The sequence below is a fragment of the Xiphophorus maculatus genome, chromosome 14, assembly GCF_002775205.1.
Source record: "Xiphophorus maculatus strain JP 163 A chromosome 14, X_maculatus-5.0-male, whole genome shotgun sequence".
In the NCBI taxonomy this organism is placed as follows: Eukaryota; Metazoa; Chordata; class Actinopteri; order Cyprinodontiformes; family Poeciliidae; genus Xiphophorus; species Xiphophorus maculatus.
Window position 1 is genome coordinate 20,948,373 of NC_036456.1, and position 17,076 is coordinate 20,965,448.

The 17,076-nt window shown below is 39.7% G+C and overlaps 1 protein-coding gene and 2 long non-coding RNA genes across 3 annotated transcripts; 2 read left to right on the forward strand and 1 right to left on the reverse strand.

Annotated features, from left to right (window-relative positions):
* Positions 1-9,895: 9,895 nt before the first annotated feature.
* On the reverse strand, positions 9,896-10,311 carry LOC111610938. The gene is made up of 2 exons (XR_002753819.1): positions 10,228-10,311; positions 9,896-10,148 (listed from the first exon to the last, which is right to left on the reverse strand). It is a non-coding gene; the product is annotated as an uncharacterized LOC111610938 (long non-coding RNA).
* A 1,729-nt stretch (positions 10,312-12,040) lies between these two features.
* Positions 12,041-12,724, forward strand: LOC111610942. The gene is made up of 3 exons (XR_002753825.1): positions 12,041-12,133; positions 12,467-12,502; positions 12,675-12,724. It is a non-coding gene; the product is annotated as an uncharacterized LOC111610942 (long non-coding RNA).
* Positions 12,725-12,846: 122 nt separating this feature from the next.
* Positions 12,847-13,444, forward strand: LOC111611103 (Fc receptor-like A; the record flags this gene model as incomplete). Its single annotated transcript, XM_023346752.1, has 3 exons — positions 12,847-12,956; positions 13,036-13,281; positions 13,371-13,444. Coding segments are annotated over exons 1-3 (369 nt in total), but the record flags the coding sequence as incomplete, so codon positions are not given.
* Between the last annotated feature and the right edge of the window lie 3,632 nt (positions 13,445-17,076).

Genomic DNA, 17,076 nt, shown 5'->3' on the forward strand with positions numbered 1-17,076 from the left:
ACACTACTGTATTGTGAAACGTTGACCATAAATGAACTTTGTTTGGCATTGTTTCAGTTCCATACGTGGTGTATTTAGCTTAGGCTTAATGTTGACTGTAGCAGGCTACCTAGACTCCTCTGTTCAAGGGGGGCAGAAGCCATAGCGATAGCAATTTAGACTAAATTTAACGAATAATAATCAGTTGTAAAGCAGGTTAAGTTAACCTTGTGCTATAGGTAAAGCACCTAATTTTCTTAACTAAATGATGCCTGCAGGTATATCTATTAGCAGGTTTAATTTTGCCTGCACTTGGTTGTGTACATTATTTTAAGTGTATTTGACAAGTTTACCAAAATATAAAAAATGTCATTCAAACTGCATTTGCCTTGTTTTACTTTTTACTTGTACTTTTCATTACATTACTTGAGTACATCCATTTTTACAGTAATTTCCATACTTAAGTACAAGAAGTTTCAGATACTTTAAGACTTTAACTCAAGTAACATTTCAGTCAGTGACTTGGACTTTTACCAAAGTCGTATTTTGGAGAGGTACTTATACTTTTACTTGACTCTGAGATTTCAGTACTTTATACAACACTGCTTTTCATCCAGACCTGCTTCATCACTGATTGTCTCTGTATTCTGATCAATATATGAATAAACCTGACTGAGTGATTTCACCTGAACAGTGATTGGAAATAGTTTTATTTTCCACGACACGCCCTTGTACATGCACTTGTACTTGCACATGTACAGAGCTAAATAACTTATATTTTACTGTCATTACTGCACTCTATATTCTATATTTATATTTATACTGTATTTTATTTTATTCTGGAGTAACCTCACAACATTGGAAGCTTAAAACATTGTTCTGAGCCGTATGCAACGAAATTTCGTTCTGTATTCACCCTGTGCATGCAAAATGACAATAAAGTCAGTCTAAGTCTAAGTCTAAGTCTTGTATCCTCCTCCTCTTGCTCCTCTTCTTCTTCTGTGATGTTTATTGGCGGTTGGGAAACAACGAAGATGGTGCACTACCGCCACCAACTGGTCTGGAGTGTGGACCAGCATGTCACTCAAGTATTAAACTCTATTAAATAACTGCGTTACTTTAAGATACCCTAAAAACATTAATGAAGTTACAATTGAAAAAAAGTTTGTCTCAAAATCTCAGTCACAAAATGAAAGAATCAATATTTTGAATTTCTTTTGCAGAAAGTATTGATAGGGAAAACTTTATACATAATTATGAAATTAATATCTCAAGTTTTTTGTGGGGGTGGAATAGAAAGATATTTGGTTTTTATTTTCTTCAGAGATCATGATGATTTTTAAACAATTGTTTTCTTCTAAGGGTCGAGGGAAAGAAAACGGATTTTTGGTCCATAAAGTCACAAAATAAATAGTTTCTTTTAAAAATGACATTTTAGATCCATTTATCTTTTTTTTCAAATGTAGCCTCAGGCATTTTTAATTTTTTTAATATATAACTTGTGTTTGTCCTATCAGCCTTTATCAAGACAAACGAAACAAAAGTCTTTAACATCTATAAAGAAAAATACTGAGGGAGATTCATAATGAGTTTATTAAAGATCAGCGCTAAACACACAGAACTAAAAATATGAAAAGAATATTAGCTGCTTTTTATTTTTACATTGTTAAAAACAAAACAAAAATGACAAATCTTATTCCACACAAACAGGTTTTATTTTTTCTTTTAACTCCTCAGATCTGAAGTTTATTTTCTTCATAAAATTAAATAGTTTAATTTCTGGTTAGTCAAAGGATAAAACTAAAATATTCAACTTTGCATTATTGAATTTAAAAAGAAAACACAAAGAGCTGCGAGAAAAACAAAATCAAATAAAAAAGTTTTTAAGAAAAAAATGTTTTTTTTGCAGACAAAAGCTTGAGGAAGAACTTATTGTTAGTAAAGTATGACTAGAAGCATGAATTAAAGATAATCTCTGATGTTAGGAGAGTTAAAACCTGTCAGCTGGTCGTCAGGATGAGACTGAAGGAACCGGAGGATCAGAGAACATCTGGTCCTGGAGGAACATCTGGAACCACAGAAACATTTCAAACTCATTCAATCAGTTTGATCTACATTTTTATGCTGCGTCTCCATCAAAAAACACATTTTATCTCCAGGAATTTCCTGGTAAATTAATGGTTATAAATGCAGCTGAAGGAATAAAAATGTTTTATTTCAGTGACAGAAAAAATCTAAAATGAAAACATGAAAGCAGCTGAAATGATTCTTTAAAGAAATCGCTCAAGATCAGGTTTTTGTTACTTCTGAACTTTAAGAAGCTTAAATTTAAAAGCAGATTTAGTTCTAGTGATAATTTCTAACAGATTTTACAGGGACAGAAATGAAACAGTTAATAAAATAAAACACAAAGAGGAACCTTAAAATCCAAAATACTCAAAAAATAATAATAAAAATTATAATTTATTTGAAGCGAAATCCTGAAATCTCCTGGATAAAAGAGTTTCTTTGTTTTAAAGTATAAAGTAATAAACCACTTCCAGAGTCTGATGGCTCCGTCTGCCTCTGAACGGCCTAAAACTCTGGTACCAGGTCCAGTTCATTATCCTCTGGTGCCAGGTCCAGTTTATCGTCCTCTGGTACCAGGCCCAGCTTATCGTCCTCTGGTACCAGGTCCAGTTTATCATCCTCTGGTACCAGGTCCAGTTCATCATCCTCTGGTACCAGGTCCAGTTTATCATCCTCTGGTACCAGGCCCAGTTTATCATCCTCTGGTACCAGGTCCAGTTCATCATCCTCTGGTACCAGGTCCAGTTCATCATCCTCTGGTACCAGGTCCAGTTCATGATCTCATCACCCAGTGACACATCAGAGCTGCAGCTTCCTGTTACATCACAGTTTAGATTTTGGTTCCAACCAATCAGAGTCTCTCTGATGTCACTGCAAACTGTTTTCTGAACAATATTTATGGAGCAAGAAGCTGTTAAAGGTGAGATATTATTTATATTCTACACACATGCTGTTGTTTTAGAACACAATCTATGTTACAGTTATGAAAATGATGAATATATAAATTCATCCTGGATCTGATGACCTGAAATGGGTCTCTGTCTCTTTAAGAAGCTCCAGCTCTTCATCTCATCTCTGCATCAAACTCCAGTTTTATTTCCACCAACGAGTCGAATCTCCAACCTGACATTCATCAGCAAAATACTGCAAAACTTCAACAACCGCTGACGGCTTTCAGTCTGGTTTCCATGGTTACCACAGCACTGAGACTGGCCTAGTCAAAGTATTCAATGACATACATATAAACACAGACTGTGGAAGGACCACAGAGCTGGTTCTGGTTCTGTTGGACCTCAGTGATGACCAGCATATTACTGACACTTGGATAATTATGTTACCTGAACATGTATTTATTTAGGGAAAATATTTTTGCAGTGTTCACCAGTCCATCATAAATAATGATTATATAAATCTGACTTATTAGATTTATGAAAGAAAAAGTATTAATATTTGTGCTGAAGAAAATATTATGTAAATCACAGTTTGATTCAGAGCAGAACTGAGTAAATCTGGTCAGTGAAACATTTTATCACCGAATTTAAAGCAAGAAAAACAAAACAGTCTTTATATTCATAAACTTAGAGAGTTTTACCTCTGGTTCTGGATCTCTGATGATTTTCTGTCCATATCAAACATTATTTGTCTTCACTCGGTCGGTCGCTGCAAAACGAAACAAACATTATGTTTAAATGTTTTATTTAAAAGATCTTGATAAGCAGCAGAAAGTTTGCAGGTTTTTTAACTCAACACCTTTGCAGCGAGTCACTAAAGACGTCATGGAAATTTAGCTGAAACTAGAAGCAGACCACAAGATTCTTAACCATTTAGAGATGAAACTTTTCACCACAGAGCAGAAAACAACAAGAAACCAGTAAGACCAGACCACAGAGAGGCCCAACCAGTCTGAGCTGCTGGCAGAAACCAGAGAAAGTTTCCCTTCACATCAGAGTTGGTAGAAAAATAACTTTCAAAGTTTGAGTTGTCCTGCAGAAGAGAAGACGGCTACATGTTTCTGGGTGATTATCTGGTTTGTGCAGCGCTAGCAGAGAAGCTAATGTCTACAGTCAGCCTGATCTCTGCTGTTGGTTCAGCCAATCAGCAGCAAGGACAATGAAAATGCTTCTAGATTTTGCAAACATGAACAAGTATTAAGTATTTTAGCTTTATGATATTTTACCAATGCTCTAGAAAACAATCAGAGAATAATTCAAGTTTTTTCTATAGAAAAGTTTGTGAATCTGTGAAAACTGAACTGCAAACAGGTTTTTAATGTCCTTCATTTTAAAAAGGGCAACACAGATAAAGACAATCTGATGAAAATAAGTCACAAAATTTCCTTCCATGTTACACAAATAATGTTTCCTGATGCAAAGAGATTCACGAAGAAACATGAACATCTATAAGGAACCAGAGAGATGAATTATCCACCAACTGAGAAACATGGAACAGAACCGAATCTTCCCAGCAACAGCTGATCTAACAAAACTCCTCCTAATGAACTGAAGAACTATTAGACTGAAAGAACTGCAGGCATCAGTTCCCTCAACTTCACTGTAATCAGACATTAAACACCTTAAAGGTAGAAATTCATGACTAGAACCACTAGAACTGTGTTTACATTCACAGAAACATTTCTGAACTAAAGGCTCAGAAAATCTGAAGTATTGGTTTGTTATTTCTATCGATGGTTTGGAGAAGCTAAAAATTATTTAATGATCTTGTTGAAGGTAAAAACTGTTCATATAAAAATTGTATTTATAATTCACTGTATTCTTTATTTACGTTCATATGTGTCTTACTGTGGTTGGAGCTTTTTCTGTAAACCCTAAACCGTTTAGCCGTTGCTGATCTCCAAACTAATCTAAGTAAATTGAACTCTAATTGTCTGGAGTTCAGTACTTTTTGTTGTTGTTCCAACAAATCAGATCAATAAATATTTAGCATTCTGTATTATTCAATCCCAAAGAGTTAAACCAGCTATAATGTTCTGAACAGGTCCATAAAGCCGGTTCCACAGTGGTTCTTCTAGCAGCTGCAGAACATTTCCAGAACCAGAGACTAAAGTCTCGGATCAGAGAAACTCATCCAGGCTTTGATTCCTGCAGCAGCGTCTTCACAGGTATGATTGACAACACAACAGTCCAGAACGCTGCTGCTGGGGTTCTGACTAGAACCAGGAGGATAGAGACACCACCCGACATCACCCAGTTCTGCATCACCTGGTTCTACACCACCCAGTTCTACACCACCCAGTTCTACATTAACCAGTTCTACATTAACCAGTTCTACACCACCCGGCATCACCCAGTTCTACACCACCCGGTTCTACACCACCCGGTTCTACATTAACCAGTTCTACACCACCTGGTTCCCCAAGAATCCCAACCAGACTCAATGACTACCGCCCGGTAGCCCTTACCCCCATCATTACCAAGTGCTTGGAGCGGCTGGTCCTAGCACACCTCAGATCCTGTCTCCCCCCCACACTAGACCCCCACCAATTTGCATACAGGCAGAACAGGAGCACAGAGGATGCAGTCTCTATAGCGCTGCACTCTGTCCTTTCTCACCTGGACAGTAAGAACACTTACGCCAGACTGCTGTTCTTAGATTTTAGCTCAGCATTCAACACTGTCATCCCATCACAACTCATTACCAAACTCACAGACCTCGGCATCAGTCCACTCATGTGTAACTGGTTGCTCGACTTCCTGACCAGTCGACCTCAACATGTCCGGCTGGACAACCACTTCTCATCCACCATCTTCATAAACACCGGAGTGCCACAAGGCTGTGTGATGAGTCCCTTCCTCTACTCCCTCTTCACCTACGATTGCAGACCTGTCCATGGCTCTAACGCCATCATCAAGTTCGCAGACGACACCACGGTGATCGGCCTCATCAGAGATAACGACGAGGCCGCTTACAGGGAGGAGGTAGACCGTCTGGCTGAGTGGTGCGACAAAAACAACCTGCAGCTGAACACCGAGAAGACCAAGGAGCTTATCGTGGACTTCAGGAGGAACGCTGACCCACATCCACCCATCCACATTAAGGGGACAGTGGTGGAGCGTGTGGACACCTTTAAGTTCCTGGGAGTCCACATCTCCGAGGACCTGACTTGGACGACCAGCTGCTCCAAACTCATTAAGAAGGCGCATCAGCAGCTCTTCTTCATGAGGACCCTGAGGAAGAACCACCTGTCCTCAGAGATCCTCACGAACTTCTACCGCTGCACCATTGAGAGCATCCTCACCAACTGTATTACAGCTTGGTACGGGAACTGCTCTGTCTCCGACCGGCAGGCGCTGCAGAGGGTGGTGAAAACTGCCCAGTATATCGCCGGGGCACCGCTCCCTGCCATCAAGGACATCTACAGGAAGCGGTGTTTGAAAAGGGCCGGGAAAATCACAAAGGACTCCACTCACCCAGCACACACACTCTTTTCCCTCCTGCCCTCTGGGAGGCGCTACAGAAGCCTACGGACCAGAACCACCAGGCACCGGAACAGCTTCTTTCCCACAGCTGTCACGCTTTTGAACGCCTCCTGACATAAAACATAAACTATAAGGACTGTACTCCCCTATCCTCTCATACAACAATAACACATGGACTATCCACACACACACATCACAGACTGTTTTCTTCACACACACATACAACCTGTAAATTTTATCTGCCATTATTTATCTATAATCCATTCCCTAACATTCTTGTATAATCTGTATAATCTGTGCATATAGCTCCCATATTTATATTTATACACAATATCTATATCTCTTGCTATAACCCCTTATAGTCCATACATACATAGTCTTGTACATCTGTAAATAAATATTTATATCTCGTAGAGCACAGCTGGGTAGATGCAAACTACATCTCGTTGCTTGTACTTGTGACAGTGCAATGATAATAAAGTTGAATTCTATTCTATTCTATTCTATTCTATTCCACATCACCCAGTTCTACACCACCCAGTTCTACACCACCCAGTTCTACACCACCCGGTTCCCTCCTCTCCCCCAGTCAGATCAACGGTTCGGCTGCAGAAAAATCTTCTCTCTAATTTTATCGGGTTGGCCCGGTGCCGGACTAAACCTCTGGGTCCTAAAGTTCCTCCCTCACCGTGGGACCGAGTCAGCAGAATCCGGCCCGCCTGTCCTGCATGTTTTAGATGTTTCCTTTCTGTCACACCTGGACTGAATCTCGGGTTATTATCAGGTCCTGCAGGACCTGGTGGCTGCAGAAGGAACTGCCATCATTTGGATCAGCTGTTCTGGAATCGAGGTTCATCTAAAACATGCAGATCAGAACTGAAGCAATGAGTTAAACCCTCTGAGCTTTATTGGGCTCTATTTATAGTTTTCCAGACAACAGTGGAACATACTGTACATACATCCATCCATCCAAACATCCATCCATCCATCCATCCATCCAATCATCCATCCATCCATCCATCCATCCATCCATCCATCCATCCATCCATCCATCCATCCATCCAATCATCCATCCATCCATCCATCCATCCATCCATCCATCCATCCATCCATCCATCCATCCATCCATCCATCCAATCATCCATCCATCCATCCATCCATCCATCCATCCATCCATCCATCCATCCATCCATCTTCTTCCGCTTATCCGGGGTCGGGTTGAGGGGGTAGCAGCTTCAGAAGGGAGGCCCAGACTTCCCTCCCAGCCTCTTCTTCCAGCTCTTCCAGGGGAATCCCAAGTCGTTCCCAGGCCAGCAGAGGAACATCGTCCCTCCAGCGTGTCCCGGTTTTCCCCTCCTCCTGGTGGGACCTGAACTCCTCACCAGGGAGGCGTCCAGGAGGCATCCTGACCAGATGCCCCTCAACTGGCTCCTCTCAATGTGAAGGAGCAGCGGCTCTACTCTGAGTCCCTCCCGGATGACTGAGCTTCTCACCCTATCTCTAAGAGAGAGCCCAGCCACCCTACGGAGAAAACCCATTTCGGCCGCTTGTATCCGCGATCTCGTTCTTTCGGTCATGACCCAAAGCTCATGACCATAGATGAGGGTGGAAACGTAGATCGACCGGTAAATTGAGAGCTTCGCTTTTTGGCTCAGCTCTCTCTTCACCACGACGGACCGGTACAGCGCCCGCTTGACAGCAGACGCTGCGCCAATCCGCCTGTCGATCTCCCGCTCCCTTCTTCCCTCATTCGTGAACAAGATCCCGAGATACTTGAACTCCTCCACTTGGGGCAGGACACCCCCCCTGACCCGGAGAAGGAACTCTACCCTTTTCCGGCTCAAGACCATGGCCTCGGATTTGGAGGCACTGATCTCCATCCCGGCCGCTTCACACTCGGCTGCGAACCGCTCCAGCGAGAGCTGCAGATCACGACCTGATGAAGCCAGAAGGACCACATCGTCTGCAAAAAGCAGAGATGTGATCCTAAGGCCACCAAACCGGATCCATCGACACCTTGGCTGTTCTAGAGATTCTGTCCATGAAAGTGATGAACAGAATCGGTGACAAAGGGCAGCCCTGGCGGAGTCCAACTCTCACCGGAAACGAGCCCGACTTACTGCCGGCAATGCGGACCAGACTCTGGCACCGGTCATACAGGGACCTGACAGCCCGTATCAAAGGGTCCGGTACCCCATACTCCCGGAGAACCCCCCACAGGGCTCCCCGAGGGACACGGTCGAACACCTTCTCCAAGTCCACAAAACACCTGTAGACCGGTTGGACGAACTCCCAGAACCCTCCAGGACCCTGCCGAGGGTGTAGAGCTGGTCCAGCGTTCCACGACCAGAACCAGAACCACACTGCTCTTCCTGCTCTTCAACGCTCACGTGGGCAATGACATTTATATGCACAAATTACTAAAGTTATTTTTGTACTGCTGTAACTATTAAACAATCTCCAATTCAGTTCAACCTTATCAGTGGAGACACATTGTTGATGTTATAAAATAAAATAACTTACAATTAAATATTGGCAAAGATCAATGTCATTTTCACAGCGTTGTTGTTAGCAGCTGCTGAAAGTAACTAAAAAAGTTACTTTTAATGTAACTTAGTTACTTTTTCATGGAGTAATCAGTAATCTGATTAAAGTTACTTTTTCAAAGTAACTATTCCATCACTGGTGGTGATATTATTATGTTTTTATTATGTAAAACATTTTGAACCTCCATGTTACTGAAATGCATTATATTAATGAATTTGACTTTATTTAGAAAGACATTTGAGTGGAAACAGCAACTTACAGAATAAAAAATGTTAAATTCTAGTAGGAGAAATGAGATTAAAGTTGTTAAATTTATTTATCTGCTCCACATTTATTAAATCTTATGAACAGGAAGCTGAACGACCAGAGAGTTTATTAGAGTCAAAATAACTCAAACTGCAGAACAGAGAAAATGAAACGTAGCAACATTTACCAGAAGAAACAGCAGCTAAAGAGCAGCAGAGGTTATACTAGTATAACTTGATCAATTAATCATTGACAAGATCAACATAGCCAACCAGTGAGTCAATATTTGGTTAATGAAACAGAGAACTAATAATTAAAGTTTCTTCTCACCATATTTCCTCTGAAAATGTCGTCTCAACAGCAGAACCAGAGTCGGCAGCAAAACCACAACGATCCCCCATCTTAGAATCATAAAGGGATTCAATGGAGAGGAAGATGATGATGATGATGGTGATGATGATGGTGATGATGATGATGATGATGATGATGGTGGTGAATAAGAGGATGGAGGACACGAAGTGGTTGATGGGTTTTCTAAAATAGAATAATTTATTAAATAATTCCCAAACAATTTCGTTTGAAAACCAAAGTTTAACAATATTTTCAGGCCTCCTGACCTCTGACCTTTGACAGAGATCCTGCTGGATGGAGACTCTCCATGACGGCTGATGTTACATTTATAGAGGCCTTCATCAGAGCTGGAAACATGGAGGAGGGTCATGTGACCTGATGGTCCATCACCAATGAAGGAGCCATCTTTATAGAAAGCAGCTGGGAGGTTGTGGGTTGGATTCTTTGCTCTGCAGCTCAGAGTGACGTCATCTCCCTCCATCACAGGGAGGACAGGACTCTGCAGGATCACTGATCCACCTCAACACAGAGACAAACTACAGCATTTCATCCATTTCCACACAGCTTCAGCAACACTAACTCCACAGTCTGATCTTACCAGAGACAGAGAGCTGGATGCTGCTGCTGCTGCTGGAGGATCCAGACATGGACTCACACCAGTACAGACCAGTATCATGTGGATACAAGGAGGTGATGCTGCAGGTAGAACCAGCTGAACTACCAAATCCCTCATCTCCACATCTCTTCCTGGTTCCTTCGGTTGTGTTTCTCCTCACAGTCCATCCATCCTCACATATCAGAGACACAGATTCATCTTCAAAGAACTGAGATCTGCTGGGAATCACAGTCAGAGGAACTGGGAGGACTGGAAAGATACAATTATTATGATTTCAGTTATTAATAATAATAAATAACATTATATTCAGTAATTAAACAAATGAACTTTTTTCCACTATTTATAAATTCAGATGTAACCTTTAATCCAAACTACATCTCTGAATATTAAAAATCATTTTAATGTAACATAAATTTCCCAACCTGGATCTGTTGAGCAGCTCAGCAAGAAGATCAGAACTAGAGAGAAATAAAAAGATGTTTATTAGAAATTAAAGCTCTGAAACTGTGTAATTCAGACTATTTTTATTTTTAAAAGCTTTACTTTAGTATTGACCTGCTTTTATTTCTAACATTATAACTGATTGTTTTGTTCAGTTGTTTATTGAAACAGCTGATTCACTAAATTCATCTCCTGGCCCTTTATTAGACACCAGATCCATTTTATACACAGAAACATAAAGTCCACAGTAATTCTATTATCAGATGATCATTTAGTCAAATGTTTCCAGTGTCAGTCAGACAGAGAGAAATGCTGATCCAGCAGAAAGAGACTAAAACTGCTCTACTTACAGATCAGACAGTGAGATGTGCCTTCCATTGTTCTTCTCAGTGATCTGACCTGACGATGTTTCACTGAAGCTGAGAAGCTGAAGCTGAGCCCGCCTTCTTCCTGCTGCTAGTCCGTCTGCTGCTCTATGGAGACACTGAGAGAGGAGGGGCTGCAGGTTACTGACACTTTCATCACTCATGGTTCCTTCACAAACTTCACTTTTCTTCCACTCTAATAGACCAAAGCAGTGTTTCTGCTGCTCAGGCCTCCTGACCAGCATGTTGGACATTTAGTGTCTCTGTCCACAACAGCTGGTTCTAATGACTGCAGAAGCTCCTCTGCAGCAGAATCAGGCAGTAGCCTGATCATCAGCCACTGATTCAGTTCAGCTCTGTGACAGAAGGGGAACATAAAACCTGCAGGACAAAAGGACCTGAGGACCCAAATGACAGAAACACTGAATGAATCTGGACTAAAGGAACATGGAGGAAAGACATAAATCATAACTCTAACCCTGCTCTCCTCAATGCTGGAGCTTCACTCAGGGACCGTCAACAAATGTCCGACCCAAACTCTGCTGACAAACTAATGTTAATAAAAGCCTTGTGACCAACTGACACTAAAAGACTCAGTTTGCCAGCTGAAGCTCCTCCATGTTCCTTTAGTCCAGATTCATTCAGTGTTTCTGTCATTTGGGTCCTCAGGTCCTTTTGTCCTGCAGGTTTTATGTTCCCCTTCTGTCACAGAGCTGAACTGAATCAGTGGCTGATGATCAGGCTACTGCCTGATTCTGCTTCAGAGGAGCTTCTGCAGTCATTAGAACCAGCTGTTGTGGACAGAGACACTAAATGTCCAACATGCTGGTCAGGAGGCCTGAGCAGCAGAAACACTGCTTTGGTCTATTAGAGTGGAAGAAAAGTGAAGTTTGTGAAGGAACCATGAGTGATGAAAGTGTCAGTAACCTGCAGCCCCTCCTCTCTCAGTGTCTCCATAGAGCAGCAGACGGACTAGCAGCAGGAAGAAGGCGGGCTCAGCTTCAGCTTCTCAGCTTCAGTGAAACATCGTCAGGTCAGATCACTGAGAAGAACAATGGAAGGCACATCTCACTGTCTGATCTGTAAGTAGAGCAGTTTTAGTCTCTTTCTGCTGGATCAGCATTTCTCTCTGTCTGACTGACACTGGAAACATTTGACTAAATGATCATCTGATAATAGAATTACTGTGGACTTTATGTTTCTGTGTATAAAATGGATCTGGTGTCTAATAAAGGGCCAGGAGATGAATTTAGTGAATCAGCTGTTTCAATAAACAACTGAACAAAACAATCAGTTATAATGTTAGAAATAAAAGCAGGTCAATACTAAAGTAAAGCTTTTAAAAATAAAAATAGTCTGAATTACACAGTTTCAGAGCTTTAATTTCTAATAAACATCTTTTTATTTCTCTCTAGTTCTGATCTTCTTGCTGAGCTGCTCAACAGATCCAGGTTGGGAAATTTATGTTACATTAAAATGATTTTTAATATTCAGAGATGTAGTTTGGATTAAAGGTTACATCTGAATTTAAAAATAGTGGAAAAAGTTCATTTGTTTAATTACTGAATATAATGTTATTTATTATTATTAATAACTGAAATCATAATAATTGTATCTTTCCAGTCCTCCCAGTTCGTCTGACTGTGAATCCCAGCAGATCTCAGTTCTTTGAAGATGAATCTGTGTCTCTGATATGTGAGGATGAAAACAGATCTGATGGATGGACTGTGAGGAGAAACACAACCGAAGGAACCAGGAAGAGATGTGGAGATGAGGGATTTGGTAGTTCAGCTGGTTCTACCTGCAGCATCAGAACCTTGTATCCACATGATACTGGTCTGTACTGGTGTGAGTCCATGTCTGGATCCTCCAGCAGCAGCAGCAGCATCCAGCTCTCTGTCTCTGGTAAGATCAGACTGTGGAGTTAGTGTTGCTGAAGCTGTGTGGAAATGGATGAAATGCTGTAGTTTGTCTCTGTGTTGAGGTGGATCAGTGATCCTGCAGAGTCCTGTCCTCCCTGTGATGGAGGGAGATGACGTCACTCTGAGCTGCAGAGCAAAGAATCCAACCCACAACCTCCCAGCTGCTTTCTATAAAGATGGCTCCTTCATTGGTGATGGACCATCAGGTCACATGACCCTCCTCCATGTTTCCAGCTCTGATGAAGGCCTCTATAAATGTAATGTCAAAGGTCATGGAGAGTCTCCATCCAGCAGGATCTCTGTCAAAGGTCAGAGGTCAGAGGATTGAAAATATTGTTAAACTTTGGTTTTCAAAAGAAATTGTTTGGCAATTATTTAATAAAAAACTTTATTTTAGAGAAACCATCAACCAGTTCTGGTCCTCCATCCTCTCCATCCTCTCCACCTTCCTCCCAGTCTGGTCTCTTCATCCCTCTATCATCTGTGATTGTTGTGGTTTTCCTGCTGGTTCTACTGGTTCTACTGGTTCTGCTGGTGAAACGACGTCTTCAGAGAAAACCTGAAGGTGAAGCAAACATTTGTTTATCCAATATTCATTAGTTAAATAAAGTTTAACATTAACAAACTAAACTAGTTTTATCTAAAAAGAACTAGTGTAATTTATAATTTATTTTATTTTAGGAAATCAAGACGTTGGAGAGGAAAGTATCACTTACAGCGACATCAACGTTTCTCATCATCCACGACAGAAAAACAAATCAAATGAAGGTGAAATTATTTGTTTCTGTTTTTGAACTAAAGTTAAAAAGTTTGATCACTTCAGCTCATTTTTCTCAGATTTAGAAACCAGAGTTTTAATAAAGGTCCACAGTTTTTATTTCAGAATCTTTTTAGGATCAGAAAATGTTTAAAAACTAGAAATTAATTCTCTGAGTTTAGTAACATAGAAATCTGCCCTTCGTATTGAGGAATAAAAAACATTTCAGTTTGAATTGAAGAGCTAAATTGTTTTAGAAAATGACGTCAAACAAATATCTTTTCTGATTTGGATTTATTTAGTTTTTCTGTTTTTAGAGCCGTTAGAAAACGACACATTATTGACCTGAAACATCGTCTGGTTTTAAAGACGCATCACTGATGCACTGGCGGCCATATTGTCTGTTAGATCTTCTCTAAAATATTAATTTTTTTATTGCTCAGTAATTATTTGACCAGGTTAAACTAGTCTAACCTCAGTAGTTGCTGTTTGTTCTGGTAAATGTTGCTCGTTTCACACCTTCTGTTTTGCACCTTGAGGTTTTTCTGCTAACTGACTATAACAAACTCTGCGGTCGTTCAGCTTCCTGTTTCTGTTCAACTAAATGTGAATCTGATTATTTTCCATTACAACAGAGATAAACTCAGATAAAGACAATAACTAAAACACAACTTTAATGTCAGATCTTACATTTTAATTTTTTCTCTTCAGTTGTTTTAAACTAATATCCTTCTAGCAACAAACCAAACTTTCAGGATTTTCCTTTTTTTCCTGCCATTCACAGAACTTTTCATTAAATATTTTACATTTAACATTTTAAATGTTAAATATGAGCTAGAAATTCATTGTTCAATAAAACAGACCTATTTACCCACAATCCCTTGAGACTGATCAGTTCGGCACAATTAACTTTATTCATACAGATTTATGACTTTGTTTAATCAGATGTTTATGTGATGATTTTTTCTAGAGAACCGTCCAGCTGTGGTTTATTCTGCTGTCAGAAGAGAGGATGTGATTTATGGAGAAATCATCAGAAACAAGGGAAACAAGTCAAAGACCAGAGTATGGTAAAACATCCTGTTCTCACCGGTTCCACTGGCTCTGCTGATGGTTTTAATACAGTTTTAATAAACCGTAGATGACAGGATGAGATGGAAATATAACAGGAAACAGAAGCCGTCTGATTGGTCCAACAATCTGAACCCAAACAGAAATAAATCATTCCTTCACTTTTCATTTATCTTCCATTTAAATTCAGAATTTGGTCCAGAATCGATGATTTTGAATCTGAGCTGGATGAATTTATTTGTAATAAAACTCTGACTGCTGTTAATAACGTATGAAGTAGAAACTATTAATCTGTTTCTGATTCAGACAGAATCATCACTGACTTCATCTGTTTGATGGGAAGCAAAAGTTTCACGTTTATCTCATCAGATCAAGTTTTCATATTGATGAAATGTGAACTGGATCTTTGTGTCTCAGTGGTTCTGGTCTCATCCCATTACAGTAAATGTTTGATTTCTGATGAACCATAAAGTTGATCTCAGCTGAGGAAGTGAAGCTGTTTCAATGCTGCTCCAGTTTCTCTGGAGGAATTTAGTTTCTCTAAAAAACAGAGAAATTAAATGTTCAAAGTTTCCTTCAGCTGTTAGACTGAGGAACTTTAAATGTGTAAAATGTTAGGGGAGTTATTTTAATCTTTGTTGCCTGGTCACAGACGTTTCTATGAAACAGTTTTACAAATTATATGTCAATTTATTTTTTAATTATATGTGTTAATAAGAAATTATTATTTAAAATAAGGGCCTAGCCTGTTAGCTATTAAAATAGGCAGGTATGGAGTCCCGTACATAAAGTTGCACAGTGAAAAATTAAAAGCAGTAATTTGGTTTATTTAGTCCGTCATAAAGAAACAGTATGTGGGAGTCCATCTTTCATATTTTAACCATATTATTCCTATAATTGTAACATTTATAAATGTTACAGTTCCAAACTAAAAATGTAAATAAAAACTTAAATATTTAGTTGGGAAGCAAAATATTTAGTGTCAAAACTAAATATTAAGGTAAAAATTAAATGTCTTTTATTAACTAAATATTTGGCTTTAAATTAAAAATGTATGTTGCCAAATATTTAACTGTAAATTATGTATTAAATAATATTTATTTTCCAAACTAAATATTTAGCTCACACCTAAATATTTAGGTTGTAACTAATTTAGGTTACCAGAACTAAATATTTAACTTGTAACTAAATATTTAACTTGTAACTAAATATTTAACTTGTAACTAAATATTTAACTAATATGTAAATTAGTTTGCCTGTAAGCACAAGTGGAATATCAAAATAAAAGCTGGGTTTTGTGAACCAGGACTAGAACCATTTCTCTTTCCTCCCGACTCGCCCAGCATGGTGGCTGAAAACATGGACGTGTCATTTCAGCGGCTGTGACCCCCTGCTGGGTGACGTCACGCTGCAGACCCCGCCCCCTGGGACAAAGCTGCTGGCTAACCATGACTAGCATCGGTTTTAGCTGATGTGAATAAACACGATAAATCTTAAACGTCCACCTGATGCGTATCAGTGATTTGATGCGAAGTATCGATGCTGAGAAACCAGATAAGAAGTTCAGACAGGAAGAAGGTCAGTTATTATTCTTGTTGACTTTGACAAACTTCTAGATGTGATTTGGAATTTAATATTTCGTTTCTGTTGAAAACTAAAAAAGCGACCCACTCTGACAGATCATCATGTTTAAATTAGCTGCTAGCCACAGTGCTAGCTGATTAGCTAGTAGCAGCAGCAGCTAATCTAATGATGACTTATTAAGAATCACAACATGAGCCTCAAAACTAAAAACATAAAACTTAACAGACTGAATGTTCGGTTCTTTGTGTTTGAGTGTTTTATTGTCGAATCCTGAAACATGTAGTGTTGTTGTTCTTGTTGTCAGTTGCTATGGCAACAACATGCAGCCAACATGGAGAGCAAGAAAACTCTGGTTTTGAGTTTTTCTGCTTTATTTCCCCTGCTGTGGCGTTCTGCACTAAATTAATATTTAACTTCAGCTTTCATTAGTTAACAGAATCATTTTACTGCAGCAGTAAGAATCGTCCTTTTGTTCTCCATCACTAAATATCCAGACATAAACAACAACAGGCCAGGGGTCCACATCAACATGTACTCATGTTTCTATAGCAACAGTTTCTGCAGCAACATCCGCTACTCAAGCCAGAACATTTCTGGTCTTCTGACGATCTGTGCTACCTCATCAGATTTTCCTACCGTAGCGCATCTAGACAGCTGTGTCTGTCGATCGGTGCTACCTTTTAAAAACCGC